Source organism: Cavenderia fasciculata (genome assembly GCF_000203815.1).
Source record: "Cavenderia fasciculata unplaced genomic scaffold Scf_Dfasci-F-a-25c12.r2-5, whole genome shotgun sequence".
Taxonomy (NCBI): domain Eukaryota; phylum Evosea; class Eumycetozoa; order Acytosteliales; family Cavenderiaceae; genus Cavenderia; species Cavenderia fasciculata.
Genome location: NW_004457729.1, coordinates 2070757 through 2095738, shown reverse-complemented (window position 1 = coordinate 2095738; position 24982 = coordinate 2070757). Strand labels below are relative to the sequence as shown.

Sequence of the window (24982 nt, the reverse complement as noted above, 5' to 3'; positions counted from 1 at the left end):
TGATCGATCTGAACGGTGGATAGGATATTGTGGAGGAAGGATTAAAAGAGTTTTTGCGAGATGGAATTGAGATGAGGAGAATGAATGAATGAAAGAAAGAAAGGAAGGACCTGTCACTGACTAGAATGATGATAGAATTCCTTTTTACTTTACAATATAATTTAAAGTAAATGTTGTTTAAAATAGACAACAGAGCTGTCTGTCTAATCGAATTGAATATTGAATATTGAATTGGATTGGATTAAAGGTTGTCTCTTGAGATGAAAGTAATAATAATGATGATAATAAAACAGACAAGTGTTGGGGTTCTCTTTTTAAATTGAATGATGTTTGAATGAATTTTATGGATGGACAACGCGCACACTCTCACACATGCTACTCTCTCTCTCTCTCTCTTTCTTTCTTTCTCTCTCTTTTTTTTATCGTCATGATCGTTTGTGTTGATAAAGAGTGGAATGAAGGGGGGGGGGGGGGGGGGTAGGGTTATGAATGATTGATCGTCAACCCAAGTACTTCACTTCCACTTATTTTCCTTTTACTTTACATCCAACAATAACAACATGCACCTGCTTTCTTATTTGAAAAATCGATCGATGCGATTGTGATCTCGCGCTCTATTGTTATTATTATACTGTGTGTTGTTGCTAATTTAAAAGAGACGATAGACGCGTACACAATTCATTGTCTGTTATGTGGTGGTGTTGGTATCGAGTGTTGTTGTTGTTTTTAATGATGATGATGATGTTTGTAACTACCTTCACGTCTTTTTTTATATCTATCCTTTGTTTGTGTTTAGTTATCCTATATCTACAAATTGTCTTTCTTCTAATCTAGTTATAAATATAACTAACTCTAAATATATATAAATATATACGACTATTATAATATTATTATACCACCTGATAGGCAGTAATCTGTTTCAACAAAAGCAAAAAAATCTTTTGCTCAAAAAATTAAAAAAAAAAAATTGGTTTCTTTTAACCATCCAGCAGCTTCTTTCTTTTAAAGTCTGTGTCAAAAGACTGAATGAATACACATTGTATATAATTACACACAAACACACACATACTATAAATACTTTACCTACTTTATATTACTATTACTATTTCTATGTGAAGTTCCTCTCTCTCTCTCTCTCTATATATTTATATATATATAATATGTTTATCGATTAAAAATTTTAAAGAAGTGTCTGTTGGCCTTTAAATTTACCTCACAATAGGAAGGGAGGGCAGTTTGAGTTTTATTATTATAACCCTCTCAGTTCACGCTCACTCTATATTTCCAACACCCCGCTGCTGTCTGTCCTTGATTTCTTTTTTTCTATTTTTTTTTGGCGATCTGATCTCAGATGAGACCCGATTCGATGATGTCACCAACACTGAACAGCGGCATATCGGTTCATAGGTACACAACACCCATTCGAATTAATAGATAGATTGATTGAGAATAATATCTCAATCCTACCTTGTATAATACAATGTATATGTAAGTCCCTCTTCTCTCTCTCTCTCTCTCTCTCTTTACTTTTTATTCTATATTACTCTGGATTAAATGAAAATGATGAATAAACATCTTTACAATGAAGATTTAAAAGAGAAACCTACACACAAAGGGGGTGGATGAAAAGGGATGGCATGTTACTTGGTCTGGTGCTAAATGTAAATGAAAATAGGTCCTAAAAAAACCTATTGCTTTGGTGCTATAGCCTATCAGGCGCCTTGGATACCTGTCCCAATTCTTTCACTCTTTTTCTCTTTCAAGTCAATGTTGCTAACAAAGGAGATGAGGAACGACTCGGTTAGAAATAACTTTGAGAACTTCTTCATCCTGATCATTTTTCCACAAATCAAATTTCTTTTATAATCTCTAAATTTCTATTTCTACTTTTTGTGGATTACTAATAGATATCTATTTTTCTTTTAGTTATATATATATTTGTTGATTTATTATTTGATTGTTTAAAAATCAACAAAATCAGGATAACTAGTATCAATGTTTAAAGGGGTTGGGGAAGTTACAGGTGATGGTGGAGGTAGTTTGTTGGCATCCATCAACTCATCAAACCATGAAGAAGATGATGGACTAGTTGGTTGTGATGGAAAGGCAAATGATGGTTTTTGATCGGTATTTGGATCCATTTCAATTTCATCATCTACCAATCTAATTTGTTGTTGCTGAGTTGTCATATTTGTAGTCGTCATATTTGTAGTCGTCATATTTGTAGTTGTAGTAGTAGAAGTAGTAGAAGAGGTAGAGGAAGAGGAATGATTCATTTTTGATTGTTCTTTATCATCCTCTTCTTCATTATTATTATTATTATTATTATCAAGACTATTATCATTTTTATCAGTTTGATGAATTGTTTGTTCTTGTTGAGGAAGTATAGTTGGAGAAGTAATTTTAACTTGATCAAATAGTTTGGAAGCATTGGCAAGTAATTCATTGATTTGCCAAACACAAATTAAACTAAGAGATGTTTGGAAAGTTACCAAAAAGTAACCTTGTACTCTACTACTTTGTTGTTCATCCAAATAATCTTGAATAAACATGGATTCACTATACATTGTTGGTATTTTAGATTTAATAATTACAAATGTAAATAATGGTAATAAATCATCAGCTCCCCTAAAAAAAAATAAAAAGTATTATTATTATTAGTATTATTCTATTATTTTGTTTTCTATTTCTTCTTCTTACAAGACTAAATTTGAAGGTTTAAAATGATCTCTTTCACTCCAAAAAGATTGAATAGATTGACAAATTTGATCAGAAGTATCTACAAGGCATTGAATCTTTTCAGATGGTGAGACTAGGGATGTTAGCTTTTTAAGAGTATCGATTGCCGATGAATAGGGAACCACTTGTTTTTCGATGGTTGTTTCGTCAATCAACCAAAACTTTTGAGGAATGGACAAGTGGATGGGTGTAAGTGTAAGGAATTGTTCTTGTTTGCTTTGATGATTCAAATCATCGGCTTGGTATCGCAGTTTGTACAATGCAAATAGGAATGGATAGATTTGAATAAATACAGCCTTTTCAACTCCAAGTCTACAATACATTGCTCTATCCTCTGTCTTGTTCATATCTGGTACTTTTTGCAATACCAAATCTGTAAAATCCAAAATCAAATCAATCACTAATTTTTTAATATGCGCAAGTTCCTCGTCCAACATTGCATTTATAAAGGAAGATGATGTTGATTTATCTTTTGTCTTTTCAGTGACACGTGCAATTTCCTTGTGAATAGTATATATATTTTGATCAAATACTTCTCCAATATCAAATTCCTTTTGACTCAATATAAATGCTATATTTTTAATTACAAAATCTTTCTTGTCTGCATTTTGTAAAATTGTTTTAAATGTTTTTCTTTGTGATTTCTAGAGAAAAAAATAAAAGAAGAAAGGGAATAAGTAAAAAGTAATGGGTGGTATATATATATATATATAGATTTGAATATTTTGTTTTGGTTATACATTACAAATAATTCATCAAAAAATGAAGATGAAGATGAATTTCTTCTAATTGGTGAACTATTTAAACTATTATTATTATTATTAATAGTATTACCTCCTCTTGGTGATTCAAGTTGAGGTGAATATGAAGGTTGTTGTTGTGAGTTTTGTTGTTTTTCCAATTCTTCTTTTTTCTTTTTTTCATAATATTGTAATTGTTGAATTTGTCCTTCTCTATCTTCTTCATTACTATAGTAAATAAAAAATAGAAATTAGTAAATTTGATTGATTGATTGTTTTGTTTTTTTTTTCTCTCTTACAATAAGATAATATTTGGTTTTGATTCAGGTTGACTAATTTCAAGGATTTGATTAATCATTTCACTTTCAGTGTCTGGATTAAAATCTTGAGTATGATGACCTAGGGCTACGATCCACATGATTGCATTTTTTGGATCATCTGACCATATGAAATGAGAGATTGAATTGTTTTGACTTTTCAATCTCAATCCATATCTAAAACAACTGTCCGATCCATCTAATAGACGAATATCGATATTGGCAATAAGAGTCTTTAGGTCAATGACATCGGTCGCTTCAGTATCCTTTGATAGATGGTTAAACAATAGATGGTCACGTAAAATAAACCATCGCAGATCGTCATCTGTTCCTTTTTGTTTTCCCATAATCACTACATTGTAATAGAGTAGTCCTTCTTTGGTAATTTTGTTGTTATCATTTATCTTTTTGTGATTATTCATTGATTCTTGATAGGCTGGTGGTGGTGATGTTGGAGATATTGGAAATTGTTTTTGAAAATCAATATCATTACTATACTTTTGATAGTTTTGATAGATTTGTTGATGTCTTTCAGTTGATGATCTTAGAGATGATGACATTGATGAATTTGAACTTGATGAAATTGTTGGTGATGTAATAGAAGAGGAGGAGGAACGATGGCGAGGAGGAGGTGGAGGAGGAGAATCAGTTTCACTACCACTATAATCCTTGTCATCATCAATATCCAACTTTTCAATATATTGTTTAATCATTTCAATGTATGGTTTGACTCCATTATTTAAACTATTTCCAATTCCACCACCATTCTGTCCATTATTGTTTGTAGTACCATAATTATAAACTGGTGATGATTGTCTTGACAATGATCCATTATTATTATTATTATTATTATTATTATTATTATTATTATTTCTCTTTCTCGTTGGTGTATATTTTGGTGGAGGTGTTGGTTGATTATTATTGTTATTATTATTATTAGTATTTGTATTGGTTGGTGTATATTTTGGTGGAGGTGCTGGTTGAGATTGATTATTTGTTTGTTGTTGTTGTTGTTGTTGGTATTGATAAATAAATGGTGCAGATGGAGTATTAACAGGTGGTTGAGGTTGTTGTTGTTGCTGAGAGTATTGATTTTGATATTGTTGATAATAGTTTTGATGAGGATAACTGTATTGTAAAAAGTTCATTGTATTCGAACTAAGTACTTGTTGTTGAGGTGGAAAGTAATACCCTCCTGCTACATGTTGTTGTTGAGGTTGTTGGGGTTGTTGTGGTGGATGTAGTTGGTATGGTGGAGGAGGTTGTTGTTGTTGTTGTTGGGGTTGATGTTGTTGTTGCTCCTGATAATAGTTTGGTACCAATGAAGATAAATATTGATTATTATTATTGTTATTATTATTATTACTCATTGTTTTGATATTTATTTATTTCATAGGGATAGGGATATATAGAATACAATATATAAATATACAAATAAATAAGACGATGATTTGTTTGCTGACCCGAGAGTAGGAGTAGTAATTTGTGTTGCTGAATAGTGTGTTTGTGTTATTTTAATAAATGAATCAAATCAATCAATTTTGGTGATTGATTAGATGACTATTACTACTATTTAACTTTTCTATCTGTCTCTCTCTCTCTTTTTTTAAACAAATAAGATAAAAGAAGAATGAACGAAATTTATATTAAAAAAATAATAAAGAAAGAAATGAAAAAATCGGCCAAATAAAGATTAAAATAGGTTTAATAGAAGGTGAGATGAGAGCCAGTTGGCTTATAAGCCACCCAATCACACACACGACAATGATCACAGACCTCAGAGAGAGAGAGTTTAATTGTGTGTATAAACAAACAATGATCGTCGATCAGTCGGTCGGGTACAACAATGTATTAAAAATACCAGAAGAATCTCGGATTGCTAGGAATCGATTAACTAATGTTTCCTTGTCATTTCATTTGCAATTTGTTGTAAACATGACAAGGATATCTTTGTCATAGCTGATATAATTTGATAAATTAAAGTAAAGTATATTTGATTGTACATTTGTGTAGATATATGAATCGTTTAAAAAAACACAAAAGAAGAAAGAAATATCGTCATTCCTCTTTTTGTTTGTCTATATAGTTATTGCTGTTGTTGTTGTTGTTGTTAATGCTGCTTGATTATGTTATTATTCGAAATCTTTTATCTCTTTTAATGATGTCCACCATCATGATTATTGTTATTTTTTGGTGCAATGTGATGACCATGTCCATGATCCCATGGGAACTCTAAACCCTATTGTTGTAAAGAGGAGAATATACAATGTGTTTGATGATATACATATTGTTATTTCATTAGTATACTATATACTATATACTATATATATAATATCGCAATCAGATGAGAGATGAATGAATAAAACATACCAAGAATGATCTCCAATCTTGCTTGGCTCTGTAGAATACCCAGAACCACATGGTGGTTCCTAAAGCAACTGAAATGTATTTGTGATGCTTAGCTACGTGGAATGGTTGATGTCCTCCTCCCATTTCTTTTCTATACTATCTATCTAATCTGTCTGTATACTATCAGAAAGTAGTAATATTGCTGAAGCAATGATCTACAGGTCTGGCCATAGAAAAAATTCAAAAAAAATTCGAAAATAATTAATAATTATTTTCTCAGCTCAGCGATAAAACGAATAGTTTGACGACGATAAGATAGATACTTTATCGTTCAAGAGTTTACAGATAGATAATATAAAGAAGAAGAATGGGTAAACCAAAGAGTGCATTAAGAGTAGATAAATCAAAGTTGGATGAACAAGTACACGAGTTAAAGAATCATCCTTCATTGATAAAAGATGATCAAGAAGAGGAAGATGATGATATGAAAATGAATGGAATCGATGAAGACAATGAAAATGAAAATAATGATGGCAGCGATGAAGAAATTCAAGAAAAGAAATTATCTCATAAAGAAAGGTTAGTATAGAGACATGTGATCGAGGGTGATTAGATTGATCAATCTAATCTCACTCTCAGCTGTATATATTTGGTTTGGTATTAACTCTTTCTTTTGTTTTTTCCTTCCTTTCTTTAGAGCACAATTAAGAAAAGAAATGAAACAAGAAGTAAAAGAATTAAAAGTACAAAAATTAAAGTTAAAAAAGACAAATCTTGCACAAAAGGAAAAAAAGAAATTAATCTCCAAGAAAATTAAAGAAATGAAGAAAAATGTCAAGATTAACTCTAAAAAATAATCAACCAATATGGAAATATTAATAGTATATTATAAATTTCTTTTGTAAATATTTATCTTTGGACCATTTTCCACTACTCAAAATATATAATGTATTTCTAAAGGTTGGAAAAAAGTAATCATCTTGGTTTTTTAATTATTCCAAACCAATAAAAAAACCTTGACTTTAAATAAGTTAAAATTCCAAAAAAAAAAAGGTTGAATTCTTGATAGAATTATACTTCTCTGGCTCATATCCCAAAAATTACACTTTGTTTTATGGATAGATAAAGTAATTGGTTGTTTTTGTATGAGAAAAGTGTGATTGTTTTAATATGATTAACCAATCATCCTTAATTATCCTCTTTTGACAATTATTTCTTGGCTTCATTTCATTTATGTGTCAACAACTTCACCAATTTATTTAATTAAAGTGAGTTGGTTATAAAAAGTATTTGTCATCAAGCTAATATTGTTTTTACTTTTCATTTTCTATTCAAACTGATTGGAAAGAAATTTTCCCTACAAAAGGGGAAAATCGAAAATGGGTGCATCCTCCGATTTTAGCTCAGTGGTAGAGCAGCTGACTGTAGTTTGTAAAAAGGTTTTAGCTCAGTGGAAGAACAGCTGTAGAACAAATGGTTATTTTTGATATTAAAAAAGGGGCAAAAAATTTTCCCCTACAAAAGGGGAAAATCGTAAATGAGTGCATCCTCCGATTTTAGCTCAGTGGTAGAGCAGCTGACTGTAGTTTGTACAAAAAGTCATCAGCTGGTCGCTAGTTCAATCCTGGCAAATCGGATATCATTTATTGATTTTTTTGCTGCGGCTTGCCGATAAGGTGTTTTTTGACATGCCATTAGATTCTATGACCAATTCCCTATCGTTTGAGACATGTTTCATGAAAAACGATCAAAACCACATATAAAAAAAAAACAAACAATTGGCATGCTTCCAGCTAGTTGGAAAATTGTACACTTCCATCTGCTAGGTCACCCAAAGGTGTACCCTGTGTCAGTGGTGGGCTGGATTAGACAAAGAGAATGAACAAGAGACTAGTTCTACTTAATTAATTAATAATTGAACCATGGATTTAAATCCTGAAAAAAAACCCCTGAGAAAAAAAAAGGGCCTGTATAGATAAATACTTTTAGGGTTCACCAAGTAGAGATAAATTAAGTTATTTATAAAATATTTACCTTTACTGTGAATTTCAGATAGATTTTCTAAAAATTGGATCTTTTAGGATTTTTAAAAACAATGAAAAATATTAATATTTTTTTTAAATTTTTGTTTGTCCAATTTTTTTTACTCTTGTGGTGTTTTTAACAAAAAAGATAATAATAATAATCGTAAAGTTTATCGGGCAATCTCAACTAGAGATACAAACAACAGTCATCACTCTTCTTATCAAATAGAAATAGAAAACAGCAGACATCAATCAAAAATGCAATCGATATCTTCAAGGTAACACATTCAAACAACAGAAAAAAGCGTGCTAGTAGGAGGGTGTGTGTTTTTGAACAAAAAAAGCAAACAATAAGAGATATTAGTACAATAATAATATACACCTCCTCTACTATTACTACTACAAGATATATAATGAGTCTTAGAATACGTAAATTTACATTTCTTTCAACTTCTCCTCCTCCTCCTACAACTATCAATGACCCATTGTCATCTTCTACGACTTCTAGTGATATTACATTAAAAGCATTGGTTATAGGTGATGCATGTGTAGGCAAATCATCATTAATTTGGAGATTAACTGTAACTACACAAATACACACAAATGACTCAATCAAAAGAGAGAGATAGACAACTAACATTTAATACTTTTATCTATATAGGAGAATATATTCCCAAATAATGAACAAGCTAATCTTACTTTACAAAATTCAGTTGTATGTTTAATAATATCTATCTATTCCTTTTTGATCGCTTTACTTATACTTCTTCTTCTTCTTCTTTTAAAGAAATCAAAAGCTATTCAATTTGGAAAGAAACAGATATTAGTCAAGTTTGTATGTATAGAGAGAGAGAGAGAGAGAGAGAGAGAGAGAGAGAGAGAGAAAAGGGGAAAAGGAATTTAAATTACAATGTGTATATTGATTCTCTTTCTTTTTTTTTCTATTTTATTTTCTATTTTCTCTAGACTGATACAGCAGGACAAGAAAGATTTAGAACATTATCAAGAACATTATATTCAAATACTGATATTGTTATATTGACATATGATCCAACTACACAAAGTTCATTTGAGAATCTATCTTGTTGGTGGAAAGAAGTGGAGAGATATTTATTGGGTGTACCAATGGGAAGCAGTGCCACTGCATCGACCATTCAGCAATCCAAAGTATTTATAGCATTGGCAGTGACAAAGTGCGATCTTTCACAACAACATGTTGTCAACCAAGCAGCTGCACAAGAGTTTGCAAATCAAAGGGGAATTCCAATCATAGAGACTAGTTCACTTGCCAACACTGGCATTGAAACCCTTTTACAAACTGTGGTTCGTGGTGCAGGTGAAAAGATCTATCAAACTGAAAACTGGTCAAAATTAAAGATAAAGGGTACTGATAATAGTAGTACTCCAAATGGAAGTGGTGGGCGTGGTCAAAGATCACCTACAATGTCTCCAACTTCTTCCTCTTCTTCTTCATCTCCAACTACAAATAATATTAATAATCAAAATCAAAATAATAATGGAAATAATACTAACACTAATAATAATAATAATAATAATAATAATAATACAACAAATAATAATAATAATACTAATAATACCACAAATGCAAATAGTAATACTGAAAAAAAGCAATCATTTTGTACAATATTATAATTTTTTTTTTAAAATAATTCCTTGCCAATAATAACAAAAAATAAATAAATATTTAATTAAACAATTACAAATGATTTAATTTATTATGATTTAAATTGATAAAAGAAATTGATCAATAAAAGTTAAACATTTCCAACAATCTGTTTTAATGGTTACAATGGTTGCATCTTTTGAAATTTCAAACAATAATAATAAATGGAATTGAGGTGGTAAAAACATCATCAATTTAATTCTATTGATAATCTTTTTCTTTTCAATTCCACTATTTTGACCATTGTTATTATTATTATTTCCAATTTCTTCCATTTCTTCCATTTCCTCTATTTCTTCTTCCATTTCATCTTTATCAATAATAATATATTTACTTTGATTTAATTGAATTGATTTTTCAATTATATCTGATTTTATATTCATATTTTTAACTGATATTAATGATGTTGAATTATTCCTAAAAAATAAATAAATATTAATATCCTTTTTTTTAGATTTAGGTTTAAATTTCTTACAAATTTTTAGAATCTTGATCAAATAATTTCCAAAATTTTTTAAATAATTTTGATTTGAATTGCATTGAATCAATTTGAGGAGATGTAATTGGAATGGGGATTTCCATAAATAAATGATGGAATTGAATTGAAATTTGAGAACCACTTGATTTACAAGTTCTTCCTTCATCGTCGTTGAAAACCATTTTAACATTAAAGGTTGATGGGATTGGATATTTTGGTGAAAAGGTAATATCAATATCAAAACTATAAGGGAATTCCAATTCATCTTCTTTACTAGAGTAGCAAAGATAAGGGATACGAATAGGGTTGATTGGTGAATACATTGTAACTGGAACATTTGTACTACTTGCTAGTTTGCCGCCCATCATCAACATGGATGAACTCAATGGTGTAGTAGTGTTGGGAGAGATTGATCCTGGAGACATTGAAATCATTGGTGGTGATTGATTTTGGTTGTTTGGTGACAGAGTTGATGCCCATGCCAATGATGTATCTCTAAAACGAATCAAAAGAGCATAAATCTTGGTTGGAACATTGGCAGGCAATTGATTCATATATCTGATACGATAGGGAATAGTAATTCTTGGACAAAGTCTATCATGTTCTGCCAACATTTGTTGATATTGACTTGATGCCTTTTCAAAATCATCTACCATTCCAGATCCATGAATCACTGGTGTTACATCACCAATATTAAAATGATGTATAATTGGTTTAGTTATTTGTGAAATCGATACAAAATTTGGATGTGATTTGATAACTTTTGATAATGTTGTTGATGATATTATAACTAAAAATAAAATAGAAAAAATAATAAATAAATAAAAAATTCTTTTTGTTTGTTTTTTTAATTTCTTTTTTACCATTTTGATGATTTGATTGATTTCCTTGAGAAATTAATAAAGTTTTAATTTTATCATCAGGTAGATGAGTTAATAATCTATCATAGAAACTTGCACGATCACGAATTTCAACATTTGAAAAATAATTTGCCAACGTACAAAGAATTAAACGGAGTGGTTTAAATAGAGGTTGGGAGTTGTGTGTTATCAAGGTACGTCTACAAATTGAAATAATCATATTCCCAATGGTCCAATTACCTTGTCCACAAATTGATTTTCTTCTTACCAAATCACATATTTTGTTTAGTACCAGAGTTGGATTAATTTGATCTTCCAATACAATTCTTTCTACCAATGGTAAATAATGTAAAAATTTCAATGACCCAAGTGAAACGATTACCCTAGACAATGACAAGAATAAATGAATCTTTGTTTTCTTGTCTGGTATTCCATTCATTAATGATATTATACTATTTAAAAATTGTGGATAATTTAATAATAATTCTGAAAGGAAACTTTTAAATAAAAAAAATGTTAGAGAGAGAGAAAATGATGATGTACATATTGGTCTATATATATTTTTACATACGATTCAATATTTTTAAAAATAATTGAAAAAGATGAAAATGATTCCAAATAGAGTAATAAAATTGAAAATACAATCTTTGTTGGTTGTGAATGTTCATTTAAATGATATCTAAATTCATCCAAACATATTAAAGATTTCATTAAATCACTAATAAAAATTAAAAAAAAGTTAATATAAATATTTTTTTAGTGATTTGTTATTACTTTGTACATACTTTGGAGGAATTGATTTGTTTGTAATATTTTTATTATTATCCAAAATACATTTACACATTGCATATAATTTAACTTCTTTTAATGTTATTGTATCAAATGAAGTTGGATAGAATTGATTATAAAACCTAATAATTGACATTGGTTTTATATCTACTTTTAATTTATTTGGTATTGAAAGTAACCAATCAATTGCTAAAATTCTATGTTCTAATGGTCTAAAATAGAAATATAAAATATAAAATATTAATAAAAAACTATTCTCTTTTTCTCTATTTCTATATTTTTTTACATACAAAGAAACATCATTCATCATAAAAATTAATCTATTAAAGAACATATCAAATTCATCCATTGTATAGACATCTGGGAATTTTAGGGCAAGGTAAAGTAAGAGATGGAATTGTTGAGGATTTCTAGTAAAGAATAATTTGTAGAGATGAGGATGACGAAATACTGTATGGGGGATGGATGCAATGTCAATGAGTGGAACGAGTTGGAGAATGATTGAAATTAAACCAAAAGAGTTTAGCTGAGGTGATTGATCTACTACGACACTGATACATTTTAAAAGTTCTTTTCCAACAGACTCTGATAGTCTAATCGATTGTTGTGAAAGAGTTGCCAACAAAGTTACAATTGGTGCATATTTGATGTTTTGTGGAATTGTAAATACTGCTGATCGTTGCAATGATAGATCATTTTGAAAGATTGATGGTAATTGTAAATTGGCACTTGATGGTATACGTGATAATGATCTTCTATAATTTAATGAACTTTGATTTGATGGAGTAGGAGGAGGTGACATTAAATTATTTGGTGTAGGTGATTTAAATGATTGTGATGTATTATTTTGATTATTTTGATTATTTTGATTATTATTATTATTCTGTTGTTGTTGTTGTTGATGATGTTGTTGAACCAATTCTTCATGTTCACAAATGACAGCATTTTGAAGAACGGTAGTGAATAATTGAGTATATTGTTGAATGAGATGAGTATTTTCAAGTTGTACATAGGATAGCAATGAAGGGATAAATGCCGACAATAGACATGGATAGGTTAATTCCAATTCCAATAAACAAAGACATGCAGATCCTCTTAATAGACGATCACTACTATTATTTGTTTTAGAGACAATGTCAAGTAAAAGGTCGGTAAATGTCTCTACAAGACGTGGATGTGTCTTGATGATAGACTCGCAAATGAGAATAGTGGTCATGGTAGTGAGAACCTGAGTCTTTACAGGGTAACTGTCAACCTGAGAGTTTATAAGTGACTGCAATATACTAAAAACCTTTTCAAATCGTTTGATATCCTCTTCCAATAAAAGTGTACAATTTTCAGAGAGAAACAATAGTAGATTGATACGGAGAATGTCGTCTCTTTCCGACTTTAAAGTCTTTAACAATCCCTCTACAATTGTTGTAGATGTAATCGATAGTACATTGTTTTCACTTAGTATCGTTGTTGGTTGTGGTAAAGATGATGCTGATGCTCCTGATGATGCAGATTGTTGTAATGAACTTGATGAAATGGGGGAAACATTTTGTGATGATTGATCTTGTGATGATGGAGTTTGAGGTTGAGGTTGAGTTTGTTGAGTTTGTTGTTGCTGTTGTTGCTGTTGTTGTTGATCTTCGTTTTCTTGTTGTTGACCTTGCTGCTGCTGCTGCTGTTGTTGTTGATCTTGTATAGAGGCAGATGATGATGCTAAAGATGATGCAGATGAAGGTTGTTGCATCACCTTGTTTGATAGTATAATCGGTTTGTTGACTCTCCATCCTTGAATAATAGTATACCATTCTCCAGGAGTCCAACTTGGATTATTTGAATCCATCCCTTATTCTCTCTCTCTATCCCTTATACTAGTATAACTAATATAGATAGATAGATAGATAAATATGAACTATGTAGGAAGTGCAGCTGATGAAATATCTCTTGAATTTTAGTAACAAAAAAAGATGGTAGGAGCTCATCGATTTTTTAATGAAAGAATCTTTAAGTCAACATTCAGATCAAGTCGTCGCTGACTTTAGACAAATATATATTTATAAAAGGTGTAGTAGATAGGTTTTTTGAAAGAATAAACTATTATTCTAAATCCTCAATATAGGAGGGTTATTAAATAATAATAAAAATAATTTAAAAAATTAAAAAAAAACAAATTTTTTGTTTCTCTCTCCGAACATCACCTGACCCTTGAAACGTGATCATCATCATTGTAAAAAATTAAATTAGTGTTAATAGAAATAATAATAATACAAAATGGTAATAATCATATGATTCAAATCAAAACAAGTGACATATGTATAAACTAACAAAAGATGATTTAATTTACTTACTATACGACTTTAGGGTGTAGAAATTCTCATCAAGAAGATTGGTAGTGGTGTTAAGCCACCAGTTGGAAGCAGTGTCAACGTTCACTATGTCGGTCGTTTGTAAGTTTTAAAATATACAACAGGTACTTAAGAAGTTCATTGTTACTTATATATATATCTGTTTTTCATTCATAATATTATTAGAACCAATGGTACCGTTTTTGATTCATCAAGAAAGAGAGGTGCTCCATTCAGCTTCAAGTTGGGTGCCGGTCAAGTTATCAAGGGTTGGGATGAAGGTGTTGCCCAGATGTCAAAGGGTGAAACCTCTGAATTGACCATCTCCCCAGATTGTATGTTAAACACTATACCTATCTTATCATCGTCGGATCACTAACATTTATTTTTATTATTTATTATTATTATTATAGATGGATATGGTGCTCGTGGTGCCGGTAATGTCATCCCACCAAATGCCACTTTGATCTTTGAAGTTGAACTCATTGACTGGAAATAAATAAATAAATAAAGTAAAACTCGATGAAATTTAATAACAATATTGAATATTAATAAATAATAATTATTAATCATTAACTCTGGTTCTAGAAGAACAAACATATAAAAAAAAAAAAAGAAAAGAAAAGAAAACTCCTACTTTATTGCTTTAAAAGGAAGGAGAGAGAAAAACAAATATTTAAATTAAATTTAATTTTTACAAAGGTGAACTTCTGCTTCTTCTTCTATTCTTAAAGTGCGTGTGTGAATCACAACCTAATCACTCTGAATTTAGTTTTGATTTAATATATATAATATAAATTGTGTGCATATAAAAATAGAAAGAGAGAGAAAGAAATAGAAAGAGAAAAAGGAAATAGAATATCATTTTAAATTGTGTAGAAAAAGAGATAGATAGATATAAAATGGTAAATATCATTAAAAAGTATAAGAATATTATGAATATTAATCAATTGATTTGTACTTGTCTATCTATCGATAGATCATTGCAGTTAGAACTCCATCAGGAACAAGTAAATTAGACCTCAATGATACATCAATCATCAAGGATGTATTATCAAAGGTTTGTAGATTTATATATATTGAAAAGAATAATAATACTAAACAAACCTTAACTATAACAAAAACAAACATTTCATTTAGTTAAAAGCATTAAATGTAAATATAGAAGGAGCATTTTTAGCATCATCACCAAGAGGTCAACCATTCAAGATTGAATCATCATTACAAAATGCAGGAATTAGGTATGCTATATATATATATATATATATAAATATATTCATTTAAAAAAAAGACACATCTTTATTCATTATTAACATTTACCTTTTAGAACTGGAGATTTAATTTATTTATTGGCAGGAGAATCACCAACAGAGACTAGAAGAAAACAAGAAGAAGCTAAAAAAGAAGAGGAAGAAGAGAATAAAGGACCATTAACATCATCGTGTAAACATGCGGCAACTGATCGTTGTGTATTTTGTTCAGATGCAAAAGGAGAACAGAAATGTGTTCACCCAGAGAATGCAACCTGTGTCAACTGTCAAGACAAGAAGTTTTCTGGAAAGAAATTAAAATGGCTGTGTAACCATCCAAAGGGATCGAAATGTAGTAACTGTCTTCGTGTTGGAAAGACTGTAGCCCATAAATGTAATCATGGACCTCAAGCAGTTTGTGTCAATTGTATGGGTAAAAAGGATGAAACCTCTACAAACTCTTCACCATCTTCAACTCCTGGTACTTCTTCACCAAAAATTGATCCAAACAATAATAATAACAATAATAATGAAACATCAAAATCAACATTTGCAAATAGAACAAAAGAAGAATCTGTATGTAACATCAAAATAATATATATATATATATTTATAACTCTAACTTTTTTTTATTTTTTTTTATTTAGAAATTAAGATGTTTACATGGACCAAATGCAAAATGTACAAATTGTTTACCAAAGGATGATCCAAATGCAACTGAACCACCAAAGAGAAGATGTAAGAATCATGGACCAAATGGATCATGTATCGATTGTATAGAATGGAGAGAGGGATTAAAGATGAAGTTAAAGGCACAGGATATTGCTCATGCTCCAGGTGTTGCCATCAACTTTGAGTCGGCAAATGTTTTCCAACAATATATTAGCAACAAAAAGTTTGAAGAACAACGATGTGGATTCCTCTATGGCAACTATCTCGACGATGGTAGTGTCGTGGTTGAATGCATCTATGAACCACCTCAAAAGGGAAACAAGACCAACTTTACCTTGTTGGAAGACAAGTTTATCGACAAGGTCGAATCAATGGCTTCCATGCTTGGTCTCACTCGTGTTGGTTGGATCTTTTCCCATCCCTCTAGAAAATATATCATGTCTTCAACTGATATCATTCAAGCTGCTTCTTTCCAAAACAAGTATGGTAAATCTTTTGTAACTTTAATTTTAACAAGTAAGTAAAAAAAGAAATAGAAATAGAAATTATAATTTATATTAACCTTTTTTTTCTAATATTTTAGTAAATAGTGAAGGTAAAAGTAATTTGGAAGCTTTCCAAGTTTCAGATCAAGCATTAAAACTTGAAAAGACTGGAGAATTTTTAGCAAATCAAGAAGATCCTACCAAATGTAAATTAAAGTCACCTGTATTTGTAGAAGGTTCTGAAACTAATTTGGCTGATATCAATTTCTTTATTGCAAATGTAATAAAAAAGAAAAAAAAAAAAGAGTAAAAAGAAAAAAAAGAGTACTAATATTTATTTTTATTTTTTTACTTTAGGTACCTGTTAAAGCAAGAGAAGATAAACCATTTTTACATACAACCTTTCCTGTTAATAATAGAATTCCAGAAACTAGTAACTCTGATCTTGTATCTTACAAAATCGATAATCAAGATCAGTCAAAATTATATTTCTTTTCAGATTTCCACTTTTTAATATTTTTACTTATAAATAATATTTTTGATTTAAAGGTAAGAAAAAGAAAAAGAAAAAAGAAGAAGAATAAGAAGAGTTTAATCAATAGGTATGGTTTATTAATCATTTCTTTTTTCTTTTTTTTTTTCTATTTAGACTGATTTCCCACCAATTTGCGAAAATATTAAATCAAAGACAACAACTCATTTGGCAAGTTACTATGATCTAATTGATGCCATTGTTAGTCAATTTATTGGTTATGATCATTAAAAATATCAAATTATAAAAACAAGCAAACCAGAAATATATTATAAGTAACAGAGTAAAAATAAAAGAAATAAATAAATATCCCAACAAAATTATAAATCTGATTTTTTCAACCAAAATTTTGTTTGTTTGTATGTTCATTGTTGTTGTTGTTTACACAAAAAAGAGTAGTAATATTACAAAGGAAGACAATAAACTTCTTCTTCTTATTCTTTTCTTCTTTTCTTCTTTCTTTATATTTATATCTAAGAATGTCATTAGTTTCTGATCATGATGTAATGGATAAAGAGTTACTTGTTAAATATAAACAAGTAGCTAAATCTAAAATTCAAAAGTTCTTTATCACTACTAAACTTGTAATTGGGTAACAAATATATATAAATACAAAGATTTATCAATCTCTTTTTCTTATATACTTTTTTAGAAATATATTATTTTATTTAGAATGTTGGTCAATTGCAATTAGATCAATATTGTATTACTTTTTTGTTGGTACAAAATCAAATCGTATCATTAAAGATATCAAATACTCTGCTAAACGACCTAGAAATGTTTGTGATGTCTATCTACCAAAAAAGAGTGAGACATCGGTGACAACAAAGATTAGACCATGTTTGGTGTTTGTACATGGTGGATCTTGGGGATATGGAGACAAGATTCAATATATTCTACTTGGAAAACAATTGTCAGATAGAGGTATCATTGTAGTAGTGTGTAACTATACCCTCTATCCAAAAGGAACAGTCACAGAGATGGTAGATGATGTTGAACAACTACTAGTCCATGTAAAGAATCATGTACACGAGTATGGAGGAACACCAGACAATATTCATTTGGCAGGTCATAGTGCTGGTGCTCATATCACTGCCCTATACGTTTGTACACGTCTCATCGAACATCCATCTTCCACTGCCGTACCATCTGCCCCATCTATTCGATCATTTATTGGTATGGGTGGTGTTTATGATATTTCTGATCATTTTATTCATGAAAGTAAAAGAGGTAAATAGAAAGAGACATAAATAGACAAAGAAAAAAAAGAGATAGATATCTAACTTTTTTCTTTTCTTTTTTTTATTTTAGGACTTGAACATGTATCACCAATGAGACCAGCATGTAAAGGACCATCAAAATTTAAACAATATTCACCATGTCATTTACTAGAGTTACACGAAGAAAAATCATTGACACTACCTTGTAATATTTTCTTGTTGCATGGCGAACTTGATAAGACGGTCCCAATAAGCTCTGCCGAGAAATTTGAATATATAATTTCAACGCGATTCAAAAGTAATAACACTAGAAAAGACAGTCCATATAGATATATATTCAATCGTTATCCAAATGTTGGACATATCGACTTGGTATTTGGAATTTATGATGACAATGCTCCAATCAATGTTGATGGTATCGATTATAATACAAGTACTTCTCCTGATATGAAATCTACAAAGAAATCAGTCCTTCAAGATATCATTAGATTAATTGATCGTAGGACATAAAAAAAAGAAAAAAAAAAAAGAAAGAAATATTAATAAATTAAAATGAATCAAATCAAATAATGAAATAATTATTGGATCCTTCTTTTTTCCTTTTTTGGTTTGAAAAGATCCCTATATACTATAAAAAATTAAAAGGGAGCTCCATTTTTGAACAATAGATAGATTAATATTTGTATTCTTTCAAATTTGGTGAGTTAAAACGTTACCCAATCAAATTGACAATTTGAATATTAATTTTGATCATACTAGTATATAATACAATCAGATAGATAGGTAGAATTGGATTTTTTTTTAAATTTAACACTTAATTCCATTTACTAATTCCCCCACTGTCGTTAACATGTATATCATCTTTTTTTTACGTTTATAATTTTCTCCAATAGATTAAAGATATAGTAGATGTAAAATTGTCGTATTATACATGAAAAATATTTACAAAGAAAGAACAACGGACTGTACAGTTGACTGGTATTGGAAAAAATTAAAAGAAAAATGATTGTTTATTAAACAAATTTTTGCCGGCATATTATTTTGTCTATATATGGTCATACAAGAGAGCATATATAAAAAATACTTTGGATCGGATGGGGTGGTCGGTTACCAACAACATTAAACAAAAAGTCATGACAAAATATTAAGAGTAGGAAGAATACAAACCTTCCTTTAATTAGAGAATGATTAAATTCCATTCCAATCTTATCTGATCCCAACATATCATATGGTGTGATAAGAGGATTTTAAACTAATAGCACAATAAATATCCCCCCCCCCCCCGACCCCTACTACTTTTACTATTAGAGTGGGTATTTAATATACTTTTTTCACTCTCTAAAGAATCACCATGAATATCACATTGTCATTTTGGAAACATATAAATAAACAAATTAACGAATTGATTTTTAATATTCATTACCAAAATTAATTAATTTACAATTATATTTATTTATTTATTTAATCATTTTTAAAAAAATGAGATTATTATTATCAATTTTATTTATTATTATTTCATTCAATGCTATTGCATTTGGCCAAAACATTTTATCTGTATCGCAAACTGCCAAAAATTCATGGACAGATGACCAAGGAACCTACACTGTTTGGGATGTTGTTTTAAAAAATAATTGTGATCAAACAATCTACGGGGCTACACTTGTGGCCGAAAAGAACTCACTTGGTCTTCGTCGTGATCAAGATATTTGGGAACTTGATCATCAATATGATAATGTCTATTCTCTTCCAAGTGCTGTTGGTGATTATGGTATCAAAGTTAGAGAATCTCATTCTTTTGGGTAAATATTTAAAAAAAAAAACAAACAAAAGAAAGAAAGATAAAAAATATATTAACTCTTTTTTTTTTAATTTATTTAGATATATTAATAAAGGAACAAAACCAGCAATTTTTAATATTGCTGATATTGCCTTTACTTCAAAATCAAAAGGATATTAAACTCTATAGTACTAAACTAAATATATATATTATAGTTTAAAATGTAATTGTATTATTTGTCTATTTATCTATAAAAAATAAATCTTTATATATTTTATTATTTTATTATTTTTCAAGACTAAAAAAACTATTACTCCAAATAGTAGTTTTATCCTTTTTAGAATAAAAACCAGCAACCAAATTATAATTTCTATATTCAATTGGAACTGAAAGGAAACCAGAAACCTTTTTCTTTAGAGTTGGGGTGAGACGAGTGCTATCAGACTCTGTTACATAGCTAACGATCTCTTGTGTTCTGGGATCTTGGAAAGCAATTGAAAAGTTGTTTGACTTTCCCCATTTGATACGGTTACAGTAAAAGATATAAGTGTCGGCATCTTGAGTGACAAAGTTGCTTGGTAGCTTGTCGGCAGTGATCTTTTCGACTTGAGTAATGTCGGGTGGCAACATGTTCTTGGTGTTGGCCAAGTAGGTGATATCTTCGGATACAATGTGGCAGTTGGGGATGGGGACGAGGAAGCTGCCCTTTTTGTCATAGGCTACAAAGTGCAACTTGAACTTTTGGACATTGGCAGTACCTTGAGTGGCACGGCTACGACTACGCAGTGCCTTGGTCACCTTGATACCCTTGATGCAAGCAATACCGTCATCGTCAACATTGGAGGTTTGGTTTTCAATGTTGTAGGTCTCGCTCGACTCGTGGTCACACGATGCAATCACAATGATGTGTTGGCGTTTGATGAGTGTCTCGTCGTCACGGTATAGAGTACCCTGCATCTGGAATGTCCATGGATTCATATTTCCATTCTCAACGGCTACATTGGCACTTGTTGTCATAGTCATGGTCATTCCTTCTCCCAACGACAGCGACGACGACGACAACGACGACGATTGGACAATAGCACCCTTTTTTGATTTCTTGGGACGTTGTTGATTACGGACTTGTTGTTGTTTTGGTGTAATGACTTTTTTTGGTACCGAGCTCATATGACTGGGTCTAGCCGATCCCGGAACAAGGTCTGAATTGTCAGAATCTGTATCACTCATTTCAGAATAGTCAGATTGAGGTGACTTTGGTGATGGCAACAGTTGCGATGGTAACATTTGTGATGGTAAGGGTTGTGATGGTAATAGTTGTGACATTTGTTGAGCTGGAGGGGTCGTAGTCTCTGGTAACATGTTTACAAAGACTGTGGTGGTATCTTGTTGTTGTTGTTGTTGGTGGTTGTATAGATCAACAAATGGAAAGATGGATTGTTGAGAGACGGTCAAAGGTGACGATGGCATACCAATGCTTTCAGGCATAAAGTTTGATGGGGTTGTCATCATCAATGGCGAGGAAGAGGCAGTAGAACAGGTTGGTGACGAGTAAAAGGATGGAGAAGAGTCTGCCGATGACGGTGACATGTCGAATGTGGTTTCAGAGGACAAAAAGCTAGCAGTACAGTCCATTATTGGTTGGTCAAATTGAACAAGAGCTGATTGTTTGAGTAAAAGATCAAATAATTCTTGGTCTTGTTGGCTTGGTTGAATCGACTGAATTGACTGAATCGATGATAATGATGATGATGGGTACTGATGACAGAGGAGACCAGTGTTTTTTAGTACAAGTTGACTCTGGTTTAGCTTTTGGAATGATCCATAGATTGGTGTTTGATTGTTGGTGATTGGTGTATGTGTATAAACATTTTGAAAGTACAGTTGTTGTTGTTGTTGTTGTTGTAATTGTTGTTGTTGTAATTGTAGTTGAGCATCCATTTTTGTTTAAAGATAGTAGTAGATTTTAAATATTAAAAGAAGAGTTGATGTTTAGTGGTTACTAGGTATTAGGGGCTAGTTAACTATATTATTGTTATTATTATTTGTTTAAGCAATAAGGCTTGAAGTTGAAAGAATATTAATCACCATATGATCATGATGGGTGAGGATTAGGAGCTGAGAGAAAATAAAAAAAACAAAAAAGTGATTAATTAATTTTCAAAAAATATTTTTCGCTGAAGAAAAGTATCTTGGTTGATCAACCACAACTCTCGATATATCGATATTGATCTTCAAGATCAACCAATAAGTCCCTCTTTGACAAATGAATCCTTCTCATTCCTTCCGCTAAATACCTTTTACCAAAAGATAAATATAATAGTACACAATTAAGCCAACCAACCAAGCTTTAAATTGAATTGATAGTGATATGATATTGAAAAAGTCATAAATGAGATCAGACTTACTACTGGAACCAAAAATATTGTTAATTTATTCTTTTCAAGACCTTCCAATGGGCTCCCTAGTTCATTTATGAGTTGGAATCGTTGGATGGGAGAACAATGACAAAAAAGCTCACCCGCAAAGGCTTTTTTTTTTACTACTAAGGTGGGTCCAGGATCACCACTAGAAATTTTATTTTGTTTAGTTTAATGATGAAATGAGATAACCTTTGTGGCAAAGAGTTATTTATATAAACAAAACCACTCAACCTAGAAGCAAGAGCACAGCAACTTATTATTCGTTTCACTCATTACAGGGTAGAGACAGCCATGCAATTATTCTAGGGGTTAGAGATCGCTCACTCGCTCTAGCCACTTCAAAAAGTCTCAGGGCTCCCCCTTTCAAAGGCAGAAAAATAAAACAAAAGCATTTGAATGATGCAGGGGTTGAACCTGCGACCTATTGGTTCGTAGCCAATCGCTCTTCCAACTGAGCTAAACATCCGCGCTAATTTGATGTCCAAAAATGTTTTTTGGCGCTTTTATACCCCCTTTTTTTCAATTTTGAAATCAAACTAAATTTAGTGACCACTCTAATCTACAATTAATTGATAAATATTTATTCTAGACATTCTTGACCACAAATTTTATGATAAATTTCCTTTTCACCCTTCAATTCAAAAATAAAGTTTTTTGCCTGCCAATTTTTTCTAATATTTTACCAAGCATACAAGTGGTATAATATGATCTAGTAATAAGGGATTTCCAAACAAATCAATTGATATTCTTTTTTAACCAATGGGACAAGTACTTGCATTAATAGCAATCGTTGTAAAGTTTGGAATAACGGCCATTTAGTGTTGATGTATTCTATGTATGGAGGTAGTGAATGATAGTAATCTCCCATGTCATCAACAATGATAATAAATCTATATTAATATATTTGATCCTTGTTGAATAAATTATTATTATTATTATTGGAGAGTTGAAGAGAGTAATAAAAAACCGATCAAAGACGAGAGGATAATTTTGTTGAGAGAAAGAAATGAATGATTTAATTATTTTTTATTTACTTTCTAGCTTCAACAAAGATTAATATTTATACATTGTAGTTGATATATATATATATATATATATATATATATATATATATATATATATATATATATATTTAAGCAACGACGGTACAATTAAAAGCATATTGCATTTCAATGTTTGAACCACCAATACCAGTGGCACCATAGAGACGGATAGTATCACAAGATGGGACGGTTGGCAAGTTGCAAACCAATGGAGACCATCCATACTTGGCAATACAATATGGTGCAATATCAGTAGTCAATCCATTGTTGTAGAGTTCATTCTCGAACCAAATCATTGTCATTGGTGAATAATTAATAGTTAATTTCTTTCCATCTTGGATTACACTTGTAACTTTAAATTTAGAAAATAATAAAAGAAAGATAGTATTAATATTTAAAGTTTTTTTTTTTTATTGGTTTCAATATGTAGACATACTTGCAGCGTTGGCAAATACAGCACAAAGAATAATGGCAAATGTGAAAATAATGGTTGAAGATTTGAACATTTTGAAGGCAGTTTAGTTTAGTTTAGGTTGTTGGTTGTTTGATTGATGTGATTGGTTTGATGATGAATAACCATCGATTGACCACGGTTTATATAGAAAATATGCATTCATTAATTAATTGATATCGAATATATAGAAACACCGGGTGGTATCTTTGAGATTTGGATATATATCTCACCGCACCACGCCACCCAAAAAAGGAGATACTCTACTCTATCGTACACCGAGAAAAACAAAGAATGAATAGTGTCAACTATAGTTTGGTCATATATTCCTTTCAGAGTGACCAATATATTAATACCAAAACCAAAAAAGGTAAAGACCACATTAGCGAGCAAAGAGAGGTAGAGAGAATAGTACTTGGCGACAATTAATTGTTAATGTCAACCATGATATTGCAATAGTCTCCTCATATTTGTTCGTAGTCATAAGTACAAATATTCTTTTAAACTAATAAAAGAAAAGAAAATAAACAAAAACAAAAGAACTATCGCTTGCATTGCTCTTTTTTTAAAAACTGAGGAAAAAAAAAAAAGATTTTCTGTGGATTTTTTTTATCAGTTGTTTTGGCCTGGTTGCACCTCAACAACCCCAAAGACCATAACAAGGTGATGGCTGTTTAAATTGTTTTTTTTTAAATAAAAATTGACGCGTTTTTTGCAATAGAATATCCCTAAAGACTCTCTCTGCTCAAAGACTCCTCTTACTTATTTGTATACTTGTTCATTCATTTGTTGTTTTTTTCTGTGCTCAATTACTTT

The 24982-nt window shown here is 30.5% G+C and overlaps 11 protein-coding genes and 2 non-coding genes across 13 annotated transcripts; 6 read left to right on the top strand and 7 right to left on the bottom strand.

The window, feature by feature from the left end:
- Window positions 1–177: 177 nt before the first annotated feature.
- On the bottom strand, window positions 178–1838 carry DFA_01162 (uncharacterized protein; the record flags this gene model as incomplete). Its single annotated transcript, XM_004359074.1, has 7 exons — window positions 178–310; window positions 545–612; window positions 812–852; window positions 897–944; window positions 1098–1137; window positions 1612–1655; window positions 1730–1838. 7 exons carry the CDS (start codon window positions 1836–1838, stop codon window positions 178–180), a joined length of 483 nt encoding a protein of 160 aa, XP_004359131.1.
- Window positions 1839–1961: 123 nt separating this feature from the next.
- DFA_01161 (uncharacterized protein) lies at window positions 1962–5166 on the bottom strand (the record flags this gene model as incomplete). Its single annotated transcript, XM_004359073.1, has 4 exons — window positions 1962–2628; window positions 2701–3383; window positions 3485–3707; window positions 3779–5166. 4 exons carry the CDS (start codon window positions 5164–5166, stop codon window positions 1962–1964), a joined length of 2961 nt encoding a protein of 986 aa, XP_004359130.1.
- Window positions 5167–5951: 785 nt separating this feature from the next.
- On the bottom strand, window positions 5952–6289 carry DFA_01160 (uncharacterized protein; the record flags this gene model as incomplete). The annotated part of the gene is made up of 2 exons (XM_004359072.1): window positions 5952–6035; window positions 6167–6289. The coding sequence occupies 2 exons, from the start codon at window positions 6287–6289 to the stop codon at window positions 5952–5954; spliced, it is 207 nt and encodes a 68-aa protein (XP_004359129.1).
- Window positions 6290–6512: 223 nt separating this feature from the next.
- Window positions 6513–9822, top strand: rsmM (small GTPase; the record flags this gene model as incomplete). The annotated part of the gene is made up of 8 exons (XM_004359071.1): window positions 6513–6724; window positions 6843–6902; window positions 7415–7454; window positions 7548–7576; window positions 8399–8750; window positions 8831–8884; window positions 8957–9004; window positions 9136–9822. The coding sequence occupies 8 exons, from the start codon at window positions 6513–6515 to the stop codon at window positions 9820–9822; spliced, it is 1482 nt and encodes a 493-aa protein (XP_004359128.1).
- On the top strand, window positions 7696–7782 carry DFA_01159. Its single transcript is given in 2 exon segments — window positions 7696–7732; window positions 7746–7782. It is a non-coding gene; the product is annotated as a tRNA-Tyr (tRNA).
- A 90-nt stretch (window positions 9823–9912) lies between the features above and the next one.
- Window positions 9913–13814, bottom strand: DFA_01157 (uncharacterized protein; the record flags this gene model as incomplete). The annotated part of the gene is made up of 7 exons (XM_004359070.1): window positions 9913–10163; window positions 10188–10270; window positions 10329–11121; window positions 11195–11688; window positions 11763–11909; window positions 11977–12192; window positions 12271–13814. The coding sequence occupies 7 exons, from the start codon at window positions 13812–13814 to the stop codon at window positions 9913–9915; spliced, it is 3528 nt and encodes a 1175-aa protein (XP_004359127.1).
- A 428-nt stretch (window positions 13815–14242) lies between these two features.
- On the top strand, window positions 14243–14815 carry DFA_01156 (FKBP-type peptidylprolyl cis-trans isomerase; the record flags this gene model as incomplete). Its single annotated transcript, XM_004359069.1, has 4 exons — window positions 14243–14245; window positions 14333–14418; window positions 14503–14651; window positions 14730–14815. 4 exons carry the CDS (start codon window positions 14243–14245, stop codon window positions 14813–14815), a joined length of 324 nt encoding a protein of 107 aa, XP_004359126.1.
- Window positions 14816–15218: 403 nt separating this feature from the next.
- npl4 (nuclear protein localization 4) lies at window positions 15219–17486 on the top strand (the record flags this gene model as incomplete). The annotated part of the gene is made up of 8 exons (XM_004359068.1): window positions 15219–15221; window positions 15296–15376; window positions 15457–15557; window positions 15644–16142; window positions 16214–16754; window positions 16822–17003; window positions 17081–17272; window positions 17373–17486. 8 exons carry the CDS (start codon window positions 15219–15221, stop codon window positions 17484–17486), a joined length of 1713 nt encoding a protein of 570 aa, XP_004359125.1.
- Window positions 17487–17734: 248 nt separating this feature from the next.
- DFA_01154 (uncharacterized protein) lies at window positions 17735–18985 on the top strand (the record flags this gene model as incomplete). Its single annotated transcript, XM_004359067.1, has 3 exons — window positions 17735–17847; window positions 17908–18485; window positions 18567–18985. 3 exons carry the CDS (start codon window positions 17735–17737, stop codon window positions 18983–18985), a joined length of 1110 nt encoding a protein of 369 aa, XP_004359124.1.
- Window positions 18986–19954: 969 nt separating this feature from the next.
- Window positions 19955–20432, top strand: ecmI (cellulose-binding domain-containing protein; the record flags this gene model as incomplete). The annotated part of the gene is made up of 2 exons (XM_004359066.1): window positions 19955–20274; window positions 20354–20432. 2 exons carry the CDS (start codon window positions 19955–19957, stop codon window positions 20430–20432), a joined length of 399 nt encoding a protein of 132 aa, XP_004359123.1.
- A 60-nt stretch (window positions 20433–20492) lies between these two features.
- On the bottom strand, window positions 20493–22190 carry DFA_01152 (uncharacterized protein; the record flags this gene model as incomplete). Its single annotated transcript, XM_004359065.1, has 2 exons — window positions 20493–20500; window positions 20561–22190. 2 exons carry the CDS (start codon window positions 22188–22190, stop codon window positions 20493–20495), a joined length of 1638 nt encoding a protein of 545 aa, XP_004359122.1.
- Window positions 22191–23065: 875 nt separating this feature from the next.
- DFA_01151 lies at window positions 23066–23138 on the bottom strand. Its single transcript has one exon. It is a non-coding gene; the product is annotated as a tRNA-Arg (tRNA).
- Window positions 23139–23804: 666 nt separating this feature from the next.
- On the bottom strand, window positions 23805–24221 carry DFA_01150 (uncharacterized protein; the record flags this gene model as incomplete). Its single annotated transcript, XM_004359064.1, has 2 exons — window positions 23805–24067; window positions 24152–24221. The coding sequence occupies 2 exons, from the start codon at window positions 24219–24221 to the stop codon at window positions 23805–23807; spliced, it is 333 nt and encodes a 110-aa protein (XP_004359121.1).
- Window positions 24222–24982: the final 761 nt, after the last annotated feature.